Below are 20,987 nucleotides of genomic sequence, written 5' to 3'. Positions count from 1 at the left end.
AACACCGACAAAAACACTAAAAATGTGTGGTATTGTTTTTGCAATAGCGTCATGTTTTTAATGCTTTCACTCACCGCAGGTGCTGCGGGTTGAAAATGTACTGTTTCTTGCCTTGAACCAAACTATTTGTCCATAGCGTTTCTGCTCGAAAAGATTCTTCATTCATCACTCCAAGCAACGTTTGTAAGTTTTACAATACAACTCCAACCATTCCTTCTTATTAAACCGTCCCATGGTCTGTAGGAGTGCTATCGTCAATCAAGCTGCTGTCCTTATCATTAGCAAATATGCTAACACGTTTACAATTATCTGTGTTAGTATTATTAACTTATTGGCAGAATTGATGGAAGGGCACCACCAGGGGTGGAGCCTGTGGCTTAATCTGACTCAACACGGGAAACCTCACCTGGCCCGGACAGGATTGACAGATTGATAGCTCTTTCTACATTCTTTTTGTATTGTTTCATAAATTCGCAAAAACGTCACCATGGAGTCACTGAGTCTGTTTAGCTGATTGTAGAGCTAGCTTCCGCAGCTAGTGGGTCCATGACAATGACTTCTGTCTTGTTTAAACAGCCGTTTTACTGCCGTGTGACAAGCGCAGTTTGAAAACAATTAGGGTATATAAATAAACATTTACAAAAACTTTCGTACCGGTATACGTATATCTGCAGTTTATAGTCTGGTGCGGCTAATATATGTAAATGTTTTTCTTCTGAAATTTGATGGGTGCAGCTTTAAATACCGCTGTGCTTAATAGCCCAGAAAATACAGTAATTGGTGTTCACGGCAGTCACTCACCTTGCCTGGTGAACACGTACGCGCAGGGAGGGAGCGCCTGCGCACATACAAAAGCAGTCCAAGAGAAGCAACAAACAATTTGCAGTAGTGTTGTTGTTGTGATGGCATATACATCCAATGACACACTATCCCAATTGATATTATTAGCTAACAACACCCAACGCTAATGCGCGTACACGTGTTACGAATCTATGTAGTTATGTCACGACCTCTGTAAGCTGTAAAAGGATGTAATATGTATATGTGCTTTGCTATCGATTTTATTTTTCTCACTCCAGACTGGGCCCCCTCAGGAGCGCAGTCTGAGGCTCCAACCCAGCTCCAAACCCCCCTGAACCCCGCAACCTTAAAAGAGACATGCGGTAGAAATGGATGGATGGATGAATAATATATTGTGAGAATCGGCTTGAATCAAGAATTGTGTTCAGTTGGGAATCGATTTGGAATCGTCACCAAAAGAATCAGAATTGGATCGAATCCTGAATCGGCCAAAGATTCCCACCTCTATTTAATTGTAAGAAAAACGGATTTCAAAACTATGCACGAGGGGAGGCCTGATCCGATATTTATAACGTTCTGATATTATCAAAAAAAACAAGTCGGATTACATCAGTTTGCATCTAAAATTTCGGATATAATTTCTGTTACAAGCAGCGCTGCAGTACTTGTGCCAAGAAGAACAGCCTGTTAACATCTAAATGTCCTCCAATTGGCACACAAGGTTGGTATTTTTTTGTATTTGAGTCATTTATAAAAGGTAAACACGGTAGGATAGAGGGTAGTAGGAGCTAACAGCTACACAACAGCTAAGCACACAATAACACAGATGCTAGGCGTACATAATAAGTGTCCTTAAATAAACACTATTGCCGTCTAAAACCACTTTGTTATTTTAACTGTGTGCTTAGGGTCATTGTCTTGTTGCAAGGTGAACCTTCGGCCCAGTCTGAGGTCCTGATCACTCTGGAAGAGGTTTTCTTATAAGATATCTCTGTATTTGACCACCTTCATCTTTCCTTCAATTGCAACAAGTCGTCCTGTCCCTGCAGCTGAAAAACACCCCCATAGCACGATGCCACCGTGTTTCACTGTTGGGATATTAGTGGGCCGGTGGGATCTGAGCCGAGGATGTCCTTGTGGCTTGTGCAGCCCTTTGATTAAGAGCTAAATAAATAAACTTTGATTGATTGATTGGAGTGATGAGTAGTGCCTGGTTTTCTCTACACACATACTGCTTAGAATTAACGCCAACAAGTTCAATCTTGGTCTCATCTGACCAGAAAATCTTATTTCTCATAGTCTGGGAGTACTACATGTGTTTGTTTTTTTTGTGGCAAACTCTATGCAGGCTTTTATATGTCTTGCACTGAGTAGAGGCTTCCGTCGGGCCACTCTGCCATAAACTAACTGGTGGAGCGCTGCAGTGATAGTTGACTTTGTGGAACTCTCTCCCATCTACTACTGCATCTCTGGAGCACAGCCACAGCGATCTTTGGGTTCTTTTTTACCTCTCTCACCAAGGCTCTTCTCCCACGATTGCTCAGTTTGGCTGGACGGCCAGGTCTAGAAAGAATTGTGATCGTCCCAAACTTCCCACATTTAAGGATTATGTAGGCCACTGTGCTCTTAGGATGCTGCAGAGATTATCGTGTAACCTTGACCAAAATTGTGCCTTACCACAATTCTGTCTCTTTACTCCTTGGGCAGTTCCTTCGACCTCATGATTCTCATTTGCTCTGACATGCACCGTGAGCTGTAAGGTCTTATATAGACAATTGTGTGCCTTTCTTAATCAAGTCGGTTTAATTAAACTCAGCTGGACTCCATTGAAGGAGCAGAACCATCTCAAGGAGGATCAGAAGAAATGGACGGCGTGTGAGTTAAATATGAGAGTCTTTTTTTCTGTCAAGACGGGGTGCTGAGTGTACATTCATGAGAAATAAAATGAACTTTTTTGATTTTAGCAAATGGCTGCAATGAAACAAAGAGTGAAATAAGGGGGTCTGAATACTTTCCGTACCCACTGCATATTCATACTAACATAATCATTAGTATGAATAATTACTAAAGTGCAGACGCACTTTATTATTTCTAATAATAAACGTATGTATGAGTCGTGCCGTGCTGATATTATATTGGATCCATATCAGTATTGGCCAATACGCAAGGCTCAAATACTGGTATCATATTAGGAGTGAAAAACACCCCTATGTTTTACCTTAATTTAAGATACTCAAACTTAAATAATAGGGTTGCGAATCTTTGGGCACCACACGATTCGATTCGATTCTTTGGGGTAATAATTCAATTCACAATTCAAAATCTATACTTTTTTAATAACATTGGATGATAGTTCTATGATTGACTACATTCCTCCATAAAATAAACAGCTCTGATCAATTTCTATATTACGTAAAAGAAAACTGGTTGTGTTTAATAAATACTTTCCAAACATTTAATAAAGTTAAATACAAACATCCTACAGTCAAGCCCCACCTGGACCCACTCCAATTCGCCTACCAGCCCCGAGTGGGAGTGGAGGACGCAGTCATCTACCTGCTGAACCGAGCCCACTGCGAGCAGTGTGAGGGTCATGTTTTTTTACTTCTCCAGTGCTTTCGATACCATACGGCCTGGACTACTGGGTGTGAAGTTGGACACGATGCAGGTGGAGGCACCCTTGGTGTCCTGGGTTGTTGATTACCTGACTGACAGACCAAAGTACGTGCGACTGCAGGACTGTGTGTCTGACAGGCTGGTCAGCAACACCGGGGCCCCGCAGGGGACAGTCCTCTCCCCCTTCCTCTTCACCATCTACACCACCGATTTCCACTATCAGTCAGAGTCCTGCCACCTTCAGAAGTTTTCTGATGACTCTGCGATAGTGGGGTGTATTGAGGATGATGACGATGAGGAATACAGGGCACTGGTGGAGGACTTTGTCACATGGTGTGGAAAGAACCACCTCCAGCTTAATGTGACGAAGACCAAGAAGCTGGTTGTGGACCTGGGAAGGAGGAGGAGTACTCCAGCGACCCCTGTTTCCATCAGGGGGGTCGATGTGGACATGGTTGAGGATTATAAATACCTCGGTGTACACATCAACAACAAGCTGAATGGGTCAAAACACGCTGAGGCACTCTACAAGAAGGGACAGAGCCGCCTCTACTTCCTCAGGAGGCTAGGATCCTTCAACGTCTGTACAAAGATGTTGAAGATGTTCTACGAGTCAGTGGTGGCGGGCGCCTTCTTGTACGCCGTGGCCTGCTGGGGCAGCGGGCTGAGAGCGAGGGACGCAAACAGACTGGACAAGTTGGTAGAGAAGAACAGTAACGTGGTGGGAGTGGAGCTAGACTCTCTGGCGGTGGTGTCAGAGAGGAGAAGTTTAGCAAAACTCCTAGCCATTATGGACAATACCTCCCACCCACTACACTCGGACCTTGCGGGGAGTATGAGCACGTTCAGTGGAAGGCTCAGACTCCCAAAATGCAACACGGAACGACACAGGAGGTCCTTCATACCGACAGCCATCAGACTGTATAATGCATATGTTCCTTGACTGCACTTAAATGTAGAGTATATGTAGAATATATTTATATTATTTACATATTATATATATAATATATTATTTATTATTATTACTGTCTATTGTGAGCGAACTGTGGTGCTGAATTTCCCCCAGGGATCAATAAAGTACTTTCTATTCTGTTCTACAAACAAGGCAACAAGGGAAGTATCCAACACTAAAGTAGATTTGTACAGCAAATATGGGCATCAACATCAACAATTTGATTTGCCTAAGTGGCTGGAAAGAACAGATTGGAAAAATACAACACATTTAAAAGAAACATTATTAAAACAAATATATATATATATATATATATATAAAAAATGTTTAACTCGATTTCTGATGGGGTTTTTCTTTAATCGATTAAGAATCGTTACAAATAGGAATAGCCATTAATCCCAACGTCTATTTGTTTTGACACACTTATTAATTAAAGTCTCCAGTTTTTATGCTTCTCAATACATTTGAATATTATTCAATAGTTATTTTTTTAGTAGTAGTAGTAGTGAAAGTTTATCATCTTTAGAATCACTATAAATAAGGTGAAATAATAAATGATTACATAATTTTGATGAGTACTGTATAGTTTACAGTCAATTGAAAAAACTAAACAAATTAAGACATAAAATTATAAAAATTGTCAAAAAGTGGAATACTATTATATATAAACTATCTATCCATCTTCTATGGTTACTAATCATCAAATTAACTCTCAAAAACTTCCTGCCCCTTAAATTAATTTCTTGCCAAAAATGAACTAAAATCAAGTAACTTTCGCAATATTTTTTCTAATTGTAGAGATGCACCTGTATTTCAGAGGAGGAATATACAAACGGGAGAAGGAATCCTTACAGTATATATGATAAATGAATATGTGCTACAGGCTATGACATTCAGGTAAGGTTAACACTGGCATGACGCAGCTGATCTTTGATTGGGTTTAAAAAATAAATTAAATAATAACTTCTACCGCTGAGGATTCAAACGCGCCTGCGTCCCTGTGCCAAAGGATAATATGCGCCGCGGCACTCGTGCATCTGGTGAATATCTGAGGAATCCCAACGCGGTGGAACTGGGCAGTACATTAGGCCGTTTGTACACAAAGGAAGCAGCGTACGCACACACAGCCAGATGGGGCAGCGAGCTCACTGTAGGGAAAAAGCATTGTGATGATGCGTCCTCTCATCCTACAGCACTCATCCGTTCATCTTTCTTCTTCCGAGTCTCGCCCTCTCTCTCCTCCTTTGTCTCCACTCCCAACTCCTGTCCTCCGCTATCCTTTACTCCAATTACTTTCTGTTAAAGCGAAGCGCAGCACAGCGTGTCACGGCTCAGCCTAAATTTAGACAAGAAGGTTAATGGCGATGCTCGGGTCCAACGTGCTGTGGAGCTACCATTCATACACACGCACACACAAAGTTACTGCCTGACCTGCTGTGCTGCCAGAAAACAAGGTCAGGGTATGTCGATGCCAAAAAATAAAAACACTCACACCTCCGCAGGCGCGTGCCCGCACAAGCAAACCCACAAAAATGAGAATTTTGAATGCAAGTTGAAATTGGGTTTGCCACAGCAGGCAACTGCAAAAAAATCTGTGTATCAGTTTAAGTGGGTGGATGAGAGTGCATGAATCAGTGTGTGTGTGTGTGTGTGTGTGTGTTGTCCCACTGCAGGGAACAGGCCTGTACCATCTCTGCTCCATCTGACCACTTCTGTTGTTCACTCACACAGATAAACAAACACACACACGTGCACACGAGCACAAACACACACGCCACCTGGCCTCCCAGCTTTGGGCAACAGATGTGGCAGTGCCAGCGCTGTGCCAAGCAGCCGGGGCCGGATGTATGGCCTGGCTTGTCCTCGGCACAAACTCTCTTTTTTTCCCCGGCCCTCCTCTTCCTCCTTCCCCGATCCTGCCGTCCGTCTCCTCCTCCCTGTCTGTTCGACACCAACGGTCCTCCCACCCACATCATCCATGAAATTCATCAACCTCATCACCGGTTACCAGTCACATTTTCTCCTCCTGTACGCATAAAGGGGGCAAAGTTGCAGGCATATCATTGTCAAAGATATCTTGCGAAGATGAAAACATTTTATTCAGATTCTTATGCAAATTGATGACTTATAATGCTTCATATTATGGCATTTTCACAAATTTTAAATAGATCTCAGAGATCCCACAAATTGGCCACAGTATTATATTGGAAGTGTGTTGTCCAAAATAGCCTTGATGCTGGAATTTAGACACTTTGAAAGTGCTTTTAGTAAGCCCTGTCACTACTCGACACGTACCGGAAGACCCGATCGGTCCACGCATCCGCAAAGACCAAGGCACTTCCTGTCAATTTGTTTTACGGAACTTTTATTCATGCAAGCCCACTGTTACCTTGGCTTTCTTTTATCAGAATCTTTATTTAAGTAACAATCGGATAAGCGGAAGAAGATGGATGGATGGATGGATATTTAAGTAACAATGTCATATAAAAAATTACATACAAAACAAACGTTACTCAAGAATACAGTATTTATTTTGAAATCGAACGGATCCGTACAAAAACCTGAACGATGTGTTTAGTAGCATTAAATTTGCAAATAAATACTTTTTTTTTACAACTTTATTTACTTAAAACACATTAATTCACAATACTGACAATTTATTTATTTACAGACAGACATAGTTTTGTATTTCATTATTGTTTCTTCTCCATCCATCCATCCATTTCCTACCGCTTATTCCCTTTGGGGTCGCGGGGGCGCTGGAGCCTATCTCAGCTACAATCGGGCGGAAGGCGGGGTACACCCGGGACAAGTCGCCACCTCATCGCAGGGCCAACACAGATAGACAGACAACATTCACACTCACATTCACACACTAGGGCCAATTTAATGTTGCCAATCAAACTACCCCCAGGTGCATGTCTTTGGAGGTGGGAGGAAGCCGGAGTACCCGGAGGGAACCCACGCAGTCACGGAGAGAACATGCAAACTCCACACAGAAAGATCCCGAGCCCGGGATTGAACCCAAGACTACTCAGGACCTTCGTATTATGAGGCAGACGCACTAACCCCTCCTTCACCGTGCTGCGTTCTGCAAAAAGGTCATCCCGAGAAGCACACAGCTTATGGACAGGGACCCACAGTTAAAATATACATCATCATATAATATACAAAATACAGTACAATACAATACATTTCAAAATCTACCCACCAAATACCCATTTACAATTTTATTTATAAATAAAAAAGGAATCTTTAAATCCACCATATAAGTCTCAACATCCTATTATTCAAATTTGATTAAAAGTTTGCATCTCGAAGATCTGCGATAATCTCATCATACATACAGAGGTCAAGACCAAAAGTATGCAACTAATGTGAATTCCTCAACCATAAGGGGTGTGCTAAATGTACTAAGCCTAACGTTGCAATAAATTTAGCTTAAAACGCTTTTTAAAAATGTTTCATGGATGTGATTATTTTATAGAGCTATCGATCTCATTCCAGATCATCAATTCAACAATTCTAAAGTTGTTGTTTTTTGTTAGGAAGCAGATATGGATGTGAGCCGAGGACATACTTGCCAACCCTCCCGGATTTTCCGGGAGATACCCGAAATTCAACGCCTCTCCCGAAAACCCCCCGGGACAAATTTTCTCCCGAAAATCTCCCGAAATTCAGGCGGACCTGAGTGACGTGTCGACAGCCTGTTTTCACGTCTGCTTTCCCACAATGTAAACAGCGTGCCTGCCCAATCACGTTATAACTGTAGAATGATCGAGGGCGAGTTCTTGGTTTCTTATGTGGGTTTATTGTTAGGCAGTTTCATTAACGTCCTCCCAGCGCGGTAACAACACACAACAACAGCAGTCACGTTTTCGTCTACCGTAAAGCAGTTCGTCTGCCGTAAACAGCAATGTTGTGACACTCTTAAACAGGACAATACTGCCATCTACTGTACATGCATATGTGACAATAACATCTATGGCTTTTAGAGAGTGCAGTGCACTACTGCGCACACAACAAGGAGACGAAGCAAAATGCATCATCAGAGAGGGTGTTCAGCATGGTTATAAAAATAGTGACAGAGAATAGAACAAGGATGGACAATTCAACCCTTAACTCAACAATGAGTAGATGAGTGTTATGTGTGTGTATATGTGTAAATAAATGAACACTGAAATTCAAGTATTTCTCTTATTTATATATATATATATATATATATATATATATATATATATATATATATATATATATATATATATATATAAAATATATATAAAATAAATATATATATATATATATAGCTAGAATTCACTGAAAGTCAAGTATTTCTTATATATATATATATATATATACATATATAAAATAGTATTTCATATATATATATATATAATATATATATATATATGAAATACTTGACTTGGTGAATTCTAGCTGTAAATATACTCCTCCCCGCTTAACCACGCCCCCAACCACCTCCCAAAATCGGAGGTCTCAAGGTTGGCAAGTATGGCCAAGGATGTCGTTGTGGCTTGTGCAGCCCTTTGAGACACTAGTGATTTAGGGCTATATAAGTAAACATTGATTGATTGATTGATACAGATTTAAGTTACAGTAAGTGCCTCATTTATAAAAAATCAACATTGAAATAAGAAATTATTCAATGAGAATCAGTATCACACCTTAAGTCATTCATTGCAATGACAAAAGCATGGAAGTGGTTGAATTTGTAGCGATAATACTCCCTGATTTTTAAAATCTACTTCTTGTTCAAAATTATATTCTTCTTCCCTTTTACTCCCAGGTCCCAGCAGGCACAAGACATTAAAAAACGTTCAGAACTTGTTGAATTAGGTCCTGACGTTGAGCAACTCAAACATAACGTTGAAACAACATGCTTTTTGATGACATTTATTCAATGTTGAGTTTGGACGTTGATTTCACCTTTGAAATTTGGTAATTTCCCAACCAACAATGTGGACCCAACTTACAAATACAATACAACTATTTTAAAGGACATGTATGTATAATAACCTACTCAGTGGCCTAGTGGTTAGAGTGTCCGCCCTGAGAAAGGTAGGTTGTGAGTTCAAACCCCAGCCGAGTCATACCAAAGACTATAAAAATGGGACCCATTACCTCGCTGCTTGGCACTCAGCATCTATTGTTGGAATTGGGGGTTAAATCACCAAAAATTATTCCGGGCGCGGCCACCGCTGCTGCCCGCTGCTCCCCTCACCTCCCAGGGGGGTGAACAAAGGGATGGGTCAAATGCAGAGGACAAATTTCACCACACCTAGTGTGTGTGTGACAATCATTGGTACTTTAACTTTACTCAACGTTGTATCAATGTCTTGAGCCTGCTGGACTAAGCTATTCCTTTTATACAAAATATGAATAAAACATTCAAATATCACAAAATGTGACGACGGAGAAGTTCGATTGTAAAAGATTGCAAGTCCTGGAAATGACGTAATTTATGCGCATGCGTGGACCTTTTCTGGAATCGGTCGGGAAGGGACAAGCCATACTAGGAACACACTGTTTGTTTTGTGTGCCTGCAGCTTTAATGCTGATGAGTTGTCCATGCCACACATACTGTGTGTCTCCAAGGAGTGCCAATATACACTTTATTTACTTTTTAACACTGTAATTATGCATTTGTCCAACGTATATGTAACATACAACAACATAAGATTAGGGAGTGGGACAAGAACAAATGTTGGCAACACTAGCATAAAGAGGTGCTCCAAAAAATGTATTTACATCTAAAATCATGATTTGTATTTTTTCTGATTCTAAATTAATTCATTATTTTCGAAAATTGATTAAAAAGAAAAAAACAATATATACAGATATATATATATATATATATATATATATATATATATATATATATATATATATATATATATATATATATATATATATATATATATAATATTTTTGCAATTTTAATGTTTTCCAATTCTAAATATATTTTGTGATTAAAAACATTGAACAGCTATCATTGTTATTATTATTATTGATACTGTTGCTTTAATACATTTTTGGTTTTCAATTTTTTTTGTATTATATTTGTATGTTTTTTCAACTGCTTTGTAAATGTCTAACCTAATTATTGTTAAACTGGTATTGCGTTGAAGTTGGGGTTGCTCTATTTTCTTTTATTTAATTAATACATTTTCTGTGATTTTCATAAATAACATTTTAAAAATATATATTTTTAAAATGAGCACATCAGCAGCCAAAAGGAGCTTTTGTAACCTGTAACGCAGGAGTGTCCAAACTACTCAATTTGGCCCGCAAGAGCAGGAGTCCAATAAGCAATTTGGCCGGGCACGATGTTTACATATAAAATACAAATTGTCAGCGATCTAATAGCTGCCATTTCATCACCATCTGGTGGCCAATGGAAGTAACTCAAGTCAATGACCATTAATTGTACATCAATGTTAAAATGTGCACAGCGTATACTTCTATGACCCAATACAAACAACCTTCCTGAGTCATACTTCTATGACCCAATACAAACAACCTTCCTGAGTCATTGTGCAGAAAAAAATTCAACCAGCACAAAAATTTAACAAACATGGTCACACATAACACATCTTGCACATTGAACGTTGTGGATATTATAAACATCTAATCAGCATAAAAAAAATCTAAACTACACCCATTTAAATCCAATCCAAGAAATGATGGGGAAAATGCAAAACACTTACCCATGTCTGGTGCATTTTAGCTGCTTGATTTTTCTGGTGCAGTTCTCCAGTGGTTTACTTCTTATATAAATGAAATAACTTTTAATTATGCTTTTAATTATGTAATGTCCAATGTGTCCAACCTGTCATATCGTGTGGCCCAGGGTTCTGTTCTGGGGCCTGTTTTATTTTTGTTGTATCTGATGCCGCTTGGGAGGTTGATCAGTAGTTTTAAAAATGTTTCTTATCATTTCTATGCAGATGATATTCAACTGTTATGCTCCTTTAATGATTCAGAGTTTCACTTTTCTGGAGTGCGTATCCTGAATTAAAAACTGGTTGTCCTCAAATTTCCTCCAGATAAATTCAAACAAAACGGAAACTCTGATAATTGCTCCCGATAAAAAGATCCCCCTGATCAAGAACTCCCTTGGTGCATCTGTTAAAATTAGCCTCAGAAACTTTGGGGTTGTGTTTGATCAGTCAATGTCTTTGGAGGGTCACTGTCGTCAACTGACTAAAGTGAGAAATTTGTTGTCAAAATTGGATCTCAAAATTATAATTCACGTTCATTTCATCTCGCAATGACTATTGCAATTCTCTTTTCACTCTTGTCTAGAGCTGAAACGATTCCTCGAGTAACTTGAGTAATTCGATTACAAAATATATTCGAGGAATTTTCGCTGCCTCGATGCGTTGTTAAGTTGGGGTTTTTTTTTTACAGCATTTTGTCTCGTTTAGTAGTCAAAGCTCACGTTTCGCACGGACTGTTTAGGTATTGCACAGCGTGTTTACGTCACAGATCATACGCCGTCTGCACTGCACGACACCACTCTTTTAAATACGCTTGAGTTTAGAAAACTTTTTCGCCGACATAACTCGCAATGGCAGACGCCGCAGAAAGCAGTGGACAAGAGCCATAGCAAAACGAGGGAATTAAGAAGCGACAAAAGTTGTTTAAGGTGTGGGAACACTTCACACTAAAATCGAAGGAAAACGCAGTCGTATGCAAACATTGCTCAGTGTCGCTCGCATAGCACAAGTTGCATGCTGCAGCACATGTCGAGAAAGCATCCGATTGAGGGACGTCCAGAGGCAAGGTGTGTCATCTGTTATCAAATATAAACGCAAAAGTTGTGTTAGTAAAAATATTATTCATTAGTATAACCAGGATGTGTTCTTTCACTCCGGCGAACTCATCAAATGCCGCCAAAAGGTGTTGAAAACTAACAATGCTATCCGAGCTGTCGTGTTCAATTAGCCTTTCATTAGTAACCACGCGAAAATAGTCGTGCAAAGTTATTCAAGTCATGCAACTACATGCTACTTGGATAGCTTGCATTTGCACCCACTATAGTCTCTATAGCATAGGCGCCGATCTACATTTCTGCCAGTGGGTGCTCAGACGGGCGGTAAATCTGACGCTACTTTTCTGAGCATGCGCGGTTTTTGCTTAGTGGTGACTCACCAACTGGTTGCACATTTCAAATGCAGTATTAAAGGCACTACTTAATCCACATTTTATGTTTGATATAATGAAAACTGTTCTTATTGTTTTATTTTTGATACTAAGAATATAGTTTTATTTTAACTTTCTCAGGGAATATTAATTTTGAACTAATTTTATATATATATATATATATATATATATATATATATATATATATATATATATATATATATATATGTGTGTGTTTTCATCTCAAACATGTTATGATGGCAAAATGAACATTGATTACTATTTTGCATGCAAAGAATGCAATAAACTGTATTGCATTCTTAAAATTTAAAACTGTTGTCATTATTAAGGCACCGTATAATAATAATCAAAAACGCACGAGAAACAAGAACTTTGTTTATCCGGTCACACCACACAGCACATAGGGCTGTGAGCGCACCTGTTTTTATTAGCACACACAAATTGGCACAATCAACCACGGACGCATTTCAGCTGTGCGTGTCAGCCTTCAATAATGAAAACAGGCGTTTAGGAAATAAAAGACAATTAGGCCAAACGCAATAATTGAGGGCTCATCTTAACATGTATAATTAGACCTTAATTAAGCAAAAATATTGCTCCGGCCCGGCTGCACCAAATAATAATATAAATCCATTTAATAAAGTCAAAATATGAATAAGGCAACAAGAGAAGTTTCCCACACTTCTCTTTTGTAAAGTAAATTTGTACAGCCGATATGGGCATCTACATCAACAATAGGATTTGCCTGAGAAGCTGGACAAGACAAAAAAAAAAAAAATATATATATATATATAATTTATTCGATTACTCGATTAATCGATCGATAGAATACTCGACTACTAAAATATTCGATAGCTGCAGTTCTAATCTTTTTAACAAGTCAACGCTAAAGAGACTTCAGGCTGTACAAAATGCGGCTGCCAGACTTTTGACCGGTGCACCCAGAACAGCCCATATCACCCCCGTTTTATCCAGTCTTCATTGGCTTCCAGTTAAATTCCGCATTGAGTTTAAGATTTTAGTCCTGACATTCCGTGCGTTGCATGGTGGGGCCCCTCAGTACATCACTGACTTGCTATGCCCCTACTCTGCAGTGCGCAGCCTCCAGTCTTCAGACCAGGGTCTTCTAAAGATCCCAAAAACTTGTTTTAAAACCTGTGGAATTCCAGGCTATAGCTCCCAGACTCTGGAACAATTTGCACAAGTCCCTCCGTGGTCTTGACTGTGTTGAAACTTTTAAGATATATTTGAAAATTTCTCTTTTTAGTAAAGCTTTTAGTTATTGCACCTTTTAACTATCATTTTTAATCCACTTTGTACCCTTTTTATGATGTTGCCCCTGTTGTTGTTTCACTTCACCTATGTTTTGTACAGCGCTTTGTGATTTTATCTGTGAAAAGCGCTTTATAAATACAATTTACTTACTTACTTGACTGATTAAAAAACTTTAAGGAGGTCGTTACAGAAGTAAACAATGTAGGGGTTGAATTTATAACCATTCATCCATCCATTTCCTACCGCTTGTCCCTTTCGGGGTCGCGGGGGGTGCTGGAGCCTATCTCAGCTGCATTCGGGCGGAAGGCTGGGTACACCCTGGACAAGTCGCCACCTCATCACAGGACCAACACAGATAGACAGACAACATTCACCCTCACATTCACACACTAGGGCCAATTTAGTGTTGCCAATCAACCTATCCCCAGGTGCATGTCTTTGGAGGTGGGAGGAAGCCGGAGTACCCGGAGGGAACCCACGCAGTCACGGGGCGAACATGCAAACTCCACACAGAAAAATCCCGAGCCCGGGATTGAACTCACCAAATATAATAATATAATATACTGTATATATGGATTAAAAGTGCCCCATTTCATGAGTTTTTCAGGATACGAGCTGTCTCTCGGCTAATAGTTGTTCGCAAAAACCTGGGTTTCGAGCTTCACCACCGCTAGTTGGGAAAGCGAATATCACAGTGAACCCCGTAAGATCCAACCAAAACATCCGATGTCTCACTCGACTCCTTGTTAGCTGTAGTTAGCCAGACACAACTTTGTGGAAAGGGAGAAAGTGAGTGAGAAGGACAGTGCTGAGAAGAAGAAGCAGATGACATTAATTGAATTAAAGAAGGAACTCATTAAAACAACATGACACTGGCGAAGAAGTGCGAGGTGTAGCACTGCTAGTATGCATCATTCTACGATAACACCAGCCAAAGACGGTAAAATAGTATCTAAACAGCAAACATTTATCTTTAAAAAATGTATTGTTTTCGATACAAATGTAATATCTACACATTTGTTTATCTTTTTAAAAGGCCTCTCACAATAGAACTGTGCTGTTTTAGGGGGTCCAAGCTCAAATTAAATTGATTTTTATTCATTTCAATGCGGACAGTGTTTCACAATGCAAGTTTTTCAGGGTATGAGTTATGTCACAGAACCAATTAAACTCATATACCGGGGCGCCGCTGTATATTCATGATTAGCTTACCACGTGAGACGCTCACTCAAGAAGCCGATGTCTCTCACTACACATACACACTGGCTCCCCCTCCCTTTTCCTTGCTAATCCAGTCACTAGTCAGGACTCAGTCTGTACACAATCATAACCTCACAAACAGAACTCTCTTCAAAAATGCTTGGAAGGGAGCCACAACAAAGGAGACTGAAAATCTGCATGAGACTTGGGAGCCAAGGGTTACTGACGCTCGCTTTAGGGATGTTTGTTACTATAATTAAAAAGTCACTTTTCCCAAATAAGGGACCTTTAAGTGATGTACACGATAACCAAACAGTTCACAAAGTGCATCTTATGGTGATGACTTGTCCTAAAACTATCATTCCTATACAGTCATCTGCCTGAGGTTGTCTGTAATGAGGCGAAACACTCGTTTAGCACCTATCAGATTATGTTGAGTAAAGACCTATAAACAACAAAGACAACTACACCAGCGTGTGCTTATTTATTTATCAAGAGACATATGCCGTATTATAGACTCTGAAAATGTTTAATCCGTTTAATCCGTCATAATCATGGGCAGTAATCAAACTAAAAGCGCCTCTGTGCTGACGCCATGACCAGTTTACAATAAAACACACATTGATCATTGATTTCAACAACAGTGTAGGGCTGGACGATTATGACAAAAAATAATAATCATGATTATTTTTTATTAATATTGAACTAACGATTAATAACAAAAGTATTCATTAATTAGAAAACATGAGCATTTATTGTACCACCAAAACTCAACTTTAAATACAGGGTGTTCCAGAACTCTTGGGCACTGAACTATGAATGGTAGTAAGATGAAACTGGTACCATTTTAAAACTAAATTCATTAAGTTTTTTGTAATGCTAATGGATGATCTATGTGCCTCCCCTTCCAAAAGACGTGGATGAACTGAAGTGTGCCGTGTGACCAACATTGAACATCTTTGAACATTCCATGAAAAATCTGGAATTGCAAGCTTTCAGAATATATCAGATGCGTTTTTATACCCTTAATAGATTTCGAGATATATTCAATGTCAAAATGTGCCCAAGATTTCTGGAACACCCAGTATAATTTCAAAGAACAGATATAAATTAGTAACAAATAAATAACAAGTAAAATATTAATAATAGGAACTACAATAAAAAAAAATCAACAATAGGGATATAATAAAACAACAAAATGACTCTTATTTTACCACCATAGAGTGTGTGCTGCTGCTTTGAGTAAAGAGACGACTTGAGGCTGTTTAAAAACAAGAGAGAGAGAAAGCGAGTTGTGTCCTGTTTTTACATTGATCGTACATCGATGATGTCGTTCACAACAACACAAGCAGTTGAGATGGGTTGTGGGTGGCTAGATTGTTCTTGCAAGCTTTAGCTTCGCATTTTAGCCACTGTTTCAAGAGGCCGTCTCCACATTGTTTTAGTTCAAGACGTGTTTCGGGGGTGAATGAATGAGCAGTACCGAAGACATTGTTTTCTCAAACAAATGTCCCTCGGCCTTACAATGACATAATTTAATTCGCATTTATGCCAAACTCTGTGATATTGTGCGTTTAACAATGATTTCCGTTTTATTGGCAAATTCTGTGACAACGCGTAAATGCATAACTTTTTTTGTTGAGTTTAGTGATTTATTAGGTATACTAGCTCTAGTCTGTATCAAATAAAAAATAGTAACCAGGGTGAGATGATATCCCTTGTAGTAGACGTAGTTTTGTTTTCATTCAAACGCTCAGTCATCCGTTTCACAGGAATTTGCATGCATGTATTTCCGATTATAATATTTTCATGATCATAAGAAGCGGGAATCGAAATCGTTCCATTAATTGTCCAGCCCTACAACAGTGGTTGTGATCCTCTGCATTTGCAGTCTGAACAATGAGAGGCCTGGCTGGTTGTGCCAAGAGTGAGAGAATTTCAAAGGAATCCTGCTACAGTAACTCATTAGCTGGTTAATTGCACATGTCAAAGAAGCTGTGGAGCTTGTTAGTCAGGTGCAGACACGTGAATTACTGACTAATGCTTCATTACCGAATCATCTGTAAAGCACACCGATTAAATGGCGTAAGCTGTGTACCATTTGACTGTAGCACCCACCTGTTTGAATACATGTGAGGGAAATTCTGCATTAAAAAAATAAAAATAAAAGCCATGAAAACAAATGAAAGTACGGTAATACCATGTATGAATGTACAGTATATACTGTATAAGGTGTAATATATATTGGTGGTTCTTATCTTTTTATGGCTGTTAATTAGAGTTGACACAGACAACAGCGTGCATCTACTGTATGTTACATTTATTTTTCAACTCACTTATGTAAACAACTTACGCAATGTATGTAACATGTACGCAACTGCGCCAAAGTGTACACGTTATTTCCGATCCTTCAACAATCGCTATTTCTTAGGATTCAATATATATATATATAAATATATGCATATATATATATATATATATACATATATATATATATATATATATATATGCATATATATATATATATATATATATATATATATATATATATATATATATGCATATATATATATATGCATATATATATATATATATATATATATGCATATATATATATATGCATATATATATATATATATATATATATATATATATATATATATATATATATATATATATATATATATATATATATATATATATGCATATATATATATATATATGCATATATATATATATATGCATATATATATATATATATATGCATATATATATATATATATATATGCATATATATATATATATATATACATATATATATATATATATATACACATACATACATACATACATACATATATATATATATATATATATCCATCCATCCATTTTCTACCGCTTATTCCCTTTTGGGGTCGCGGGGGGCGCTGGAGCCTATCTCAGCTACAATCGGGCGGAAGGCGGTGTACACCCTGGACAAGTCGCCACCTCATCACAGGGCCAACACAGATAGACAGACAACATTCACACTCACATTCACACACTAGGGCCAATTTTAGTGTTGCCAATCAACCTATCCCCAAGTGCATGTCTTTGGAGGTGGGAGGAAGCCGGAGTACCCGGAGGGAACCCACGCAGTCACGGGGAGAACATGCAAACTCCACACAGAAAGATCCCGAGCCCGGGATTGAACCCAAGACTACTCAGGACCTTCGTATTGTGAGGCAGATGCACTAACCCCTCTTCCACCGTGCTGCCCTTATATATATATATATATATATATATATATATATATATATATATATATATATATATATATATATATATATATATATATAAAATCCTAAAATCCTAAGAAATAGCGATTGTTGAAGGATCGGAAATAACGTGTACATGCTGTGCATATATATATGCATATATATATGCATATATATAATATATGCATATATACATGCATATATATATATACAGTATATATATATATATATATATATCTAGTTATATATACAATATATATAATATATATATATATTTTATATATATTATATTATATATACAATATATATTATATACTATATATATTTTATATATATAATATATAATATATATATTATATATATATATATTATATATATAACATATATATATATATATATATAAAGATATATATTTATATATATATTTATACATACTGTATATATATTTATATATATTATATATGCATATATATGCAAATATTTGCACATATATATGCATATATACATATATATTATATATGCTTATATACGCATATATATAATATATGATATATATTATATATGCTTATATACGCATATATATAATATATATATATAAACTATATATATATATATATATATATATATATATATATATATATATATATATATATATATATATATATATATATATATATTACGTGATTGTCTGGAGCGGAGGCAGCATGTCTTCAATGTGGACATACTTTAATATATCTGAGGTTTACATGCGGACAGCGATCTAAAAAAATTTGCAATTTGCAAATATAACACCAGAAAAAGATGCTAGATTTACTGCTAGTCATTTTTGATAAGGAAAAAAAAGTCACTAGAAGGATTTGAGAAGTCTTTAGAAACCTGAAAAATTCTCAACAAAGTACAATGTACAATAAGCAGCAACAATTGAAAAATAGAGCAAAACAATATAATATATGAAAAAACATATGTTAATACTAATCAATAATACCAGATTTGTTTTAAAAGGTATGTACACATTTAGCCTTTTTTAAAGAAAAATATATGCATCATATATGCAAAATATATGATGTCATGTTGACCACATCCCCGACACGCCCACACCGCCACATGTATGTTGGCAATCTGGGGGAAACCATGAAATGTTTCTACTTATTTTGTACAACTTTGAGAAAATAGACGACATTTGAACGTAAGAAATGGGATGTGGACGACGGGCACATACTTGCTACAGAGAAGTTATTCAGCGGGTAGGGGAGGTCGGCGTCCTGAGGTTTCTCCTTGTAGCCGATGAAAGAGCCGTCCGTCTTTAGCAGGAAGTAACGTGGCCGCCAGTTCTTTATGTATTCACCTGGAGACACAAAACCAGGTAAGTTTATCTCCAATGTGTCTTACATTAACAATGATGAAAGACTGTGAATGCAGATCCGACTCCCTCGACACTCTGCTGTGGCACTCGTCTGTCAAAGAACCCTCCATCACACAACAACACTGTAGTGTACACATCCACACTGTATGTGTGTGTATCTCCCGCCTGCCAGATTCCAATCGGATTATCGTGTAAAATATGACAAAAACATGTTTACAAGCGCTCAACTCAAACTGACCATGCCAGGAGTATCATCTGGTTGATACATGGGCAGGTGTCGAGGTCCTGACCCCTCTCAGGCTCGACACACACTATTTGGAAGCTGGAATTGAGGTAAAATTAAATAGGATTACATGTGGAATAACCCTTGTCGGAGGTCAAAAAACCCCAAAAAACATCTGCTGCCCAGTTGGTGTCAAAGCTGGCACGGAGGTGGCACCGCAGTTTTTTCCCGATGACCCGCCGCAGGATTACGCCAGTGCCAAACATTTTCGGGCTGATATCACTCACTGCAAACACATTTGGACAAGAACGGCGAGTACTAAGTAGGCAGCCACGTCGTGATGAAAAACAACAACAGAAAAGTGACACTCATCTTAACACTTTCAAGCGCCAGGAGCTGTGTAAACATTCCACTAACTCTTTTCAAACAGAAATATAAAAAAAACAAAAAACAGAAGGACACAAATGTTCTCTACTTCAACCCATTTTTAATTAACCATTCCTCCAGCATACGCCTGGTGGAAATAGACAAATGGCATCTGTGCACAACACACACACACACACAAATGTGGGTAACAGTTCTGATCACCTTTTTCGGGCTAATTCACCACGAGAGGAGAATAGGCAACGTGTGTATGTGCGCCTTCTATTTGTGACATCCATTTAAAGCTGGAATGACAGCAGGCCGCGCTCGTTAGCACGTCGCGGAAAAAACACCTGCTCCGCCGAAGGGACCATGTGACTGCAGGCCCTGCCGGTACCTTGGAGTCCTGTCGACTGTGGAGGTGTGTATGTATGTATGTATGTGTGTGTGTGTGTGTGTGTGTTTGCTCGCGGAGCAGCTGATTTGAGCCACCACACAGATAAGGAAGTGCAGTTGGGTGCCAAGGCATGGTTGTGATTACTAAAAATCACACGTTTCCCCCCCTCTCAGTCTTCATTTCTCTTCTTTTTAACAACTCCACCCACTCAATCCCCCCACACACATTTCCTCCTCCTGTCCTCACAGAGGCAAAGCATATTCTTTGGATGGCTTGCTGCTGATAAACAGAACAATGAAGGGGGTGGAAAAGGGATGGAGAAGGAAAGGTGTGATCATTGCTATGTATGATTG

The 20,987-nt window shown here is 38.3% G+C and overlaps 1 protein-coding gene across 5 annotated transcripts in view; it reads right to left on the bottom strand.

Moving 5' to 3' along the window:
- akt3a (v-akt murine thymoma viral oncogene homolog 3a) overlaps positions 1–20,987 on the bottom strand; it is a 165,669-nt gene that overhangs the window by 59,397 nt on the left and 85,285 nt on the right. For all 5 annotated transcript variants that reach the window (XM_072916607.1, XM_072916609.1, XM_072916610.1 and 2 more), the window contains one exon: positions 19,508–19,633. In XM_072916607.1, coding sequence (XP_072772708.1) covers positions 19,508–19,633 — 126 coding nt within the window. The remainder of the gene's footprint in view (positions 1–19,507; positions 19,634–20,987) is intronic.

This window comes from Nerophis lumbriciformis, linkage group LG02 (assembly GCF_033978685.3).
Source record: "Nerophis lumbriciformis linkage group LG02, RoL_Nlum_v2.1, whole genome shotgun sequence".
Classification (NCBI taxonomy): Eukaryota; Metazoa; Chordata; class Actinopteri; order Syngnathiformes; family Syngnathidae; genus Nerophis; species Nerophis lumbriciformis.
This window is presented reverse-complemented; position numbering and strand designations above follow the sequence as displayed.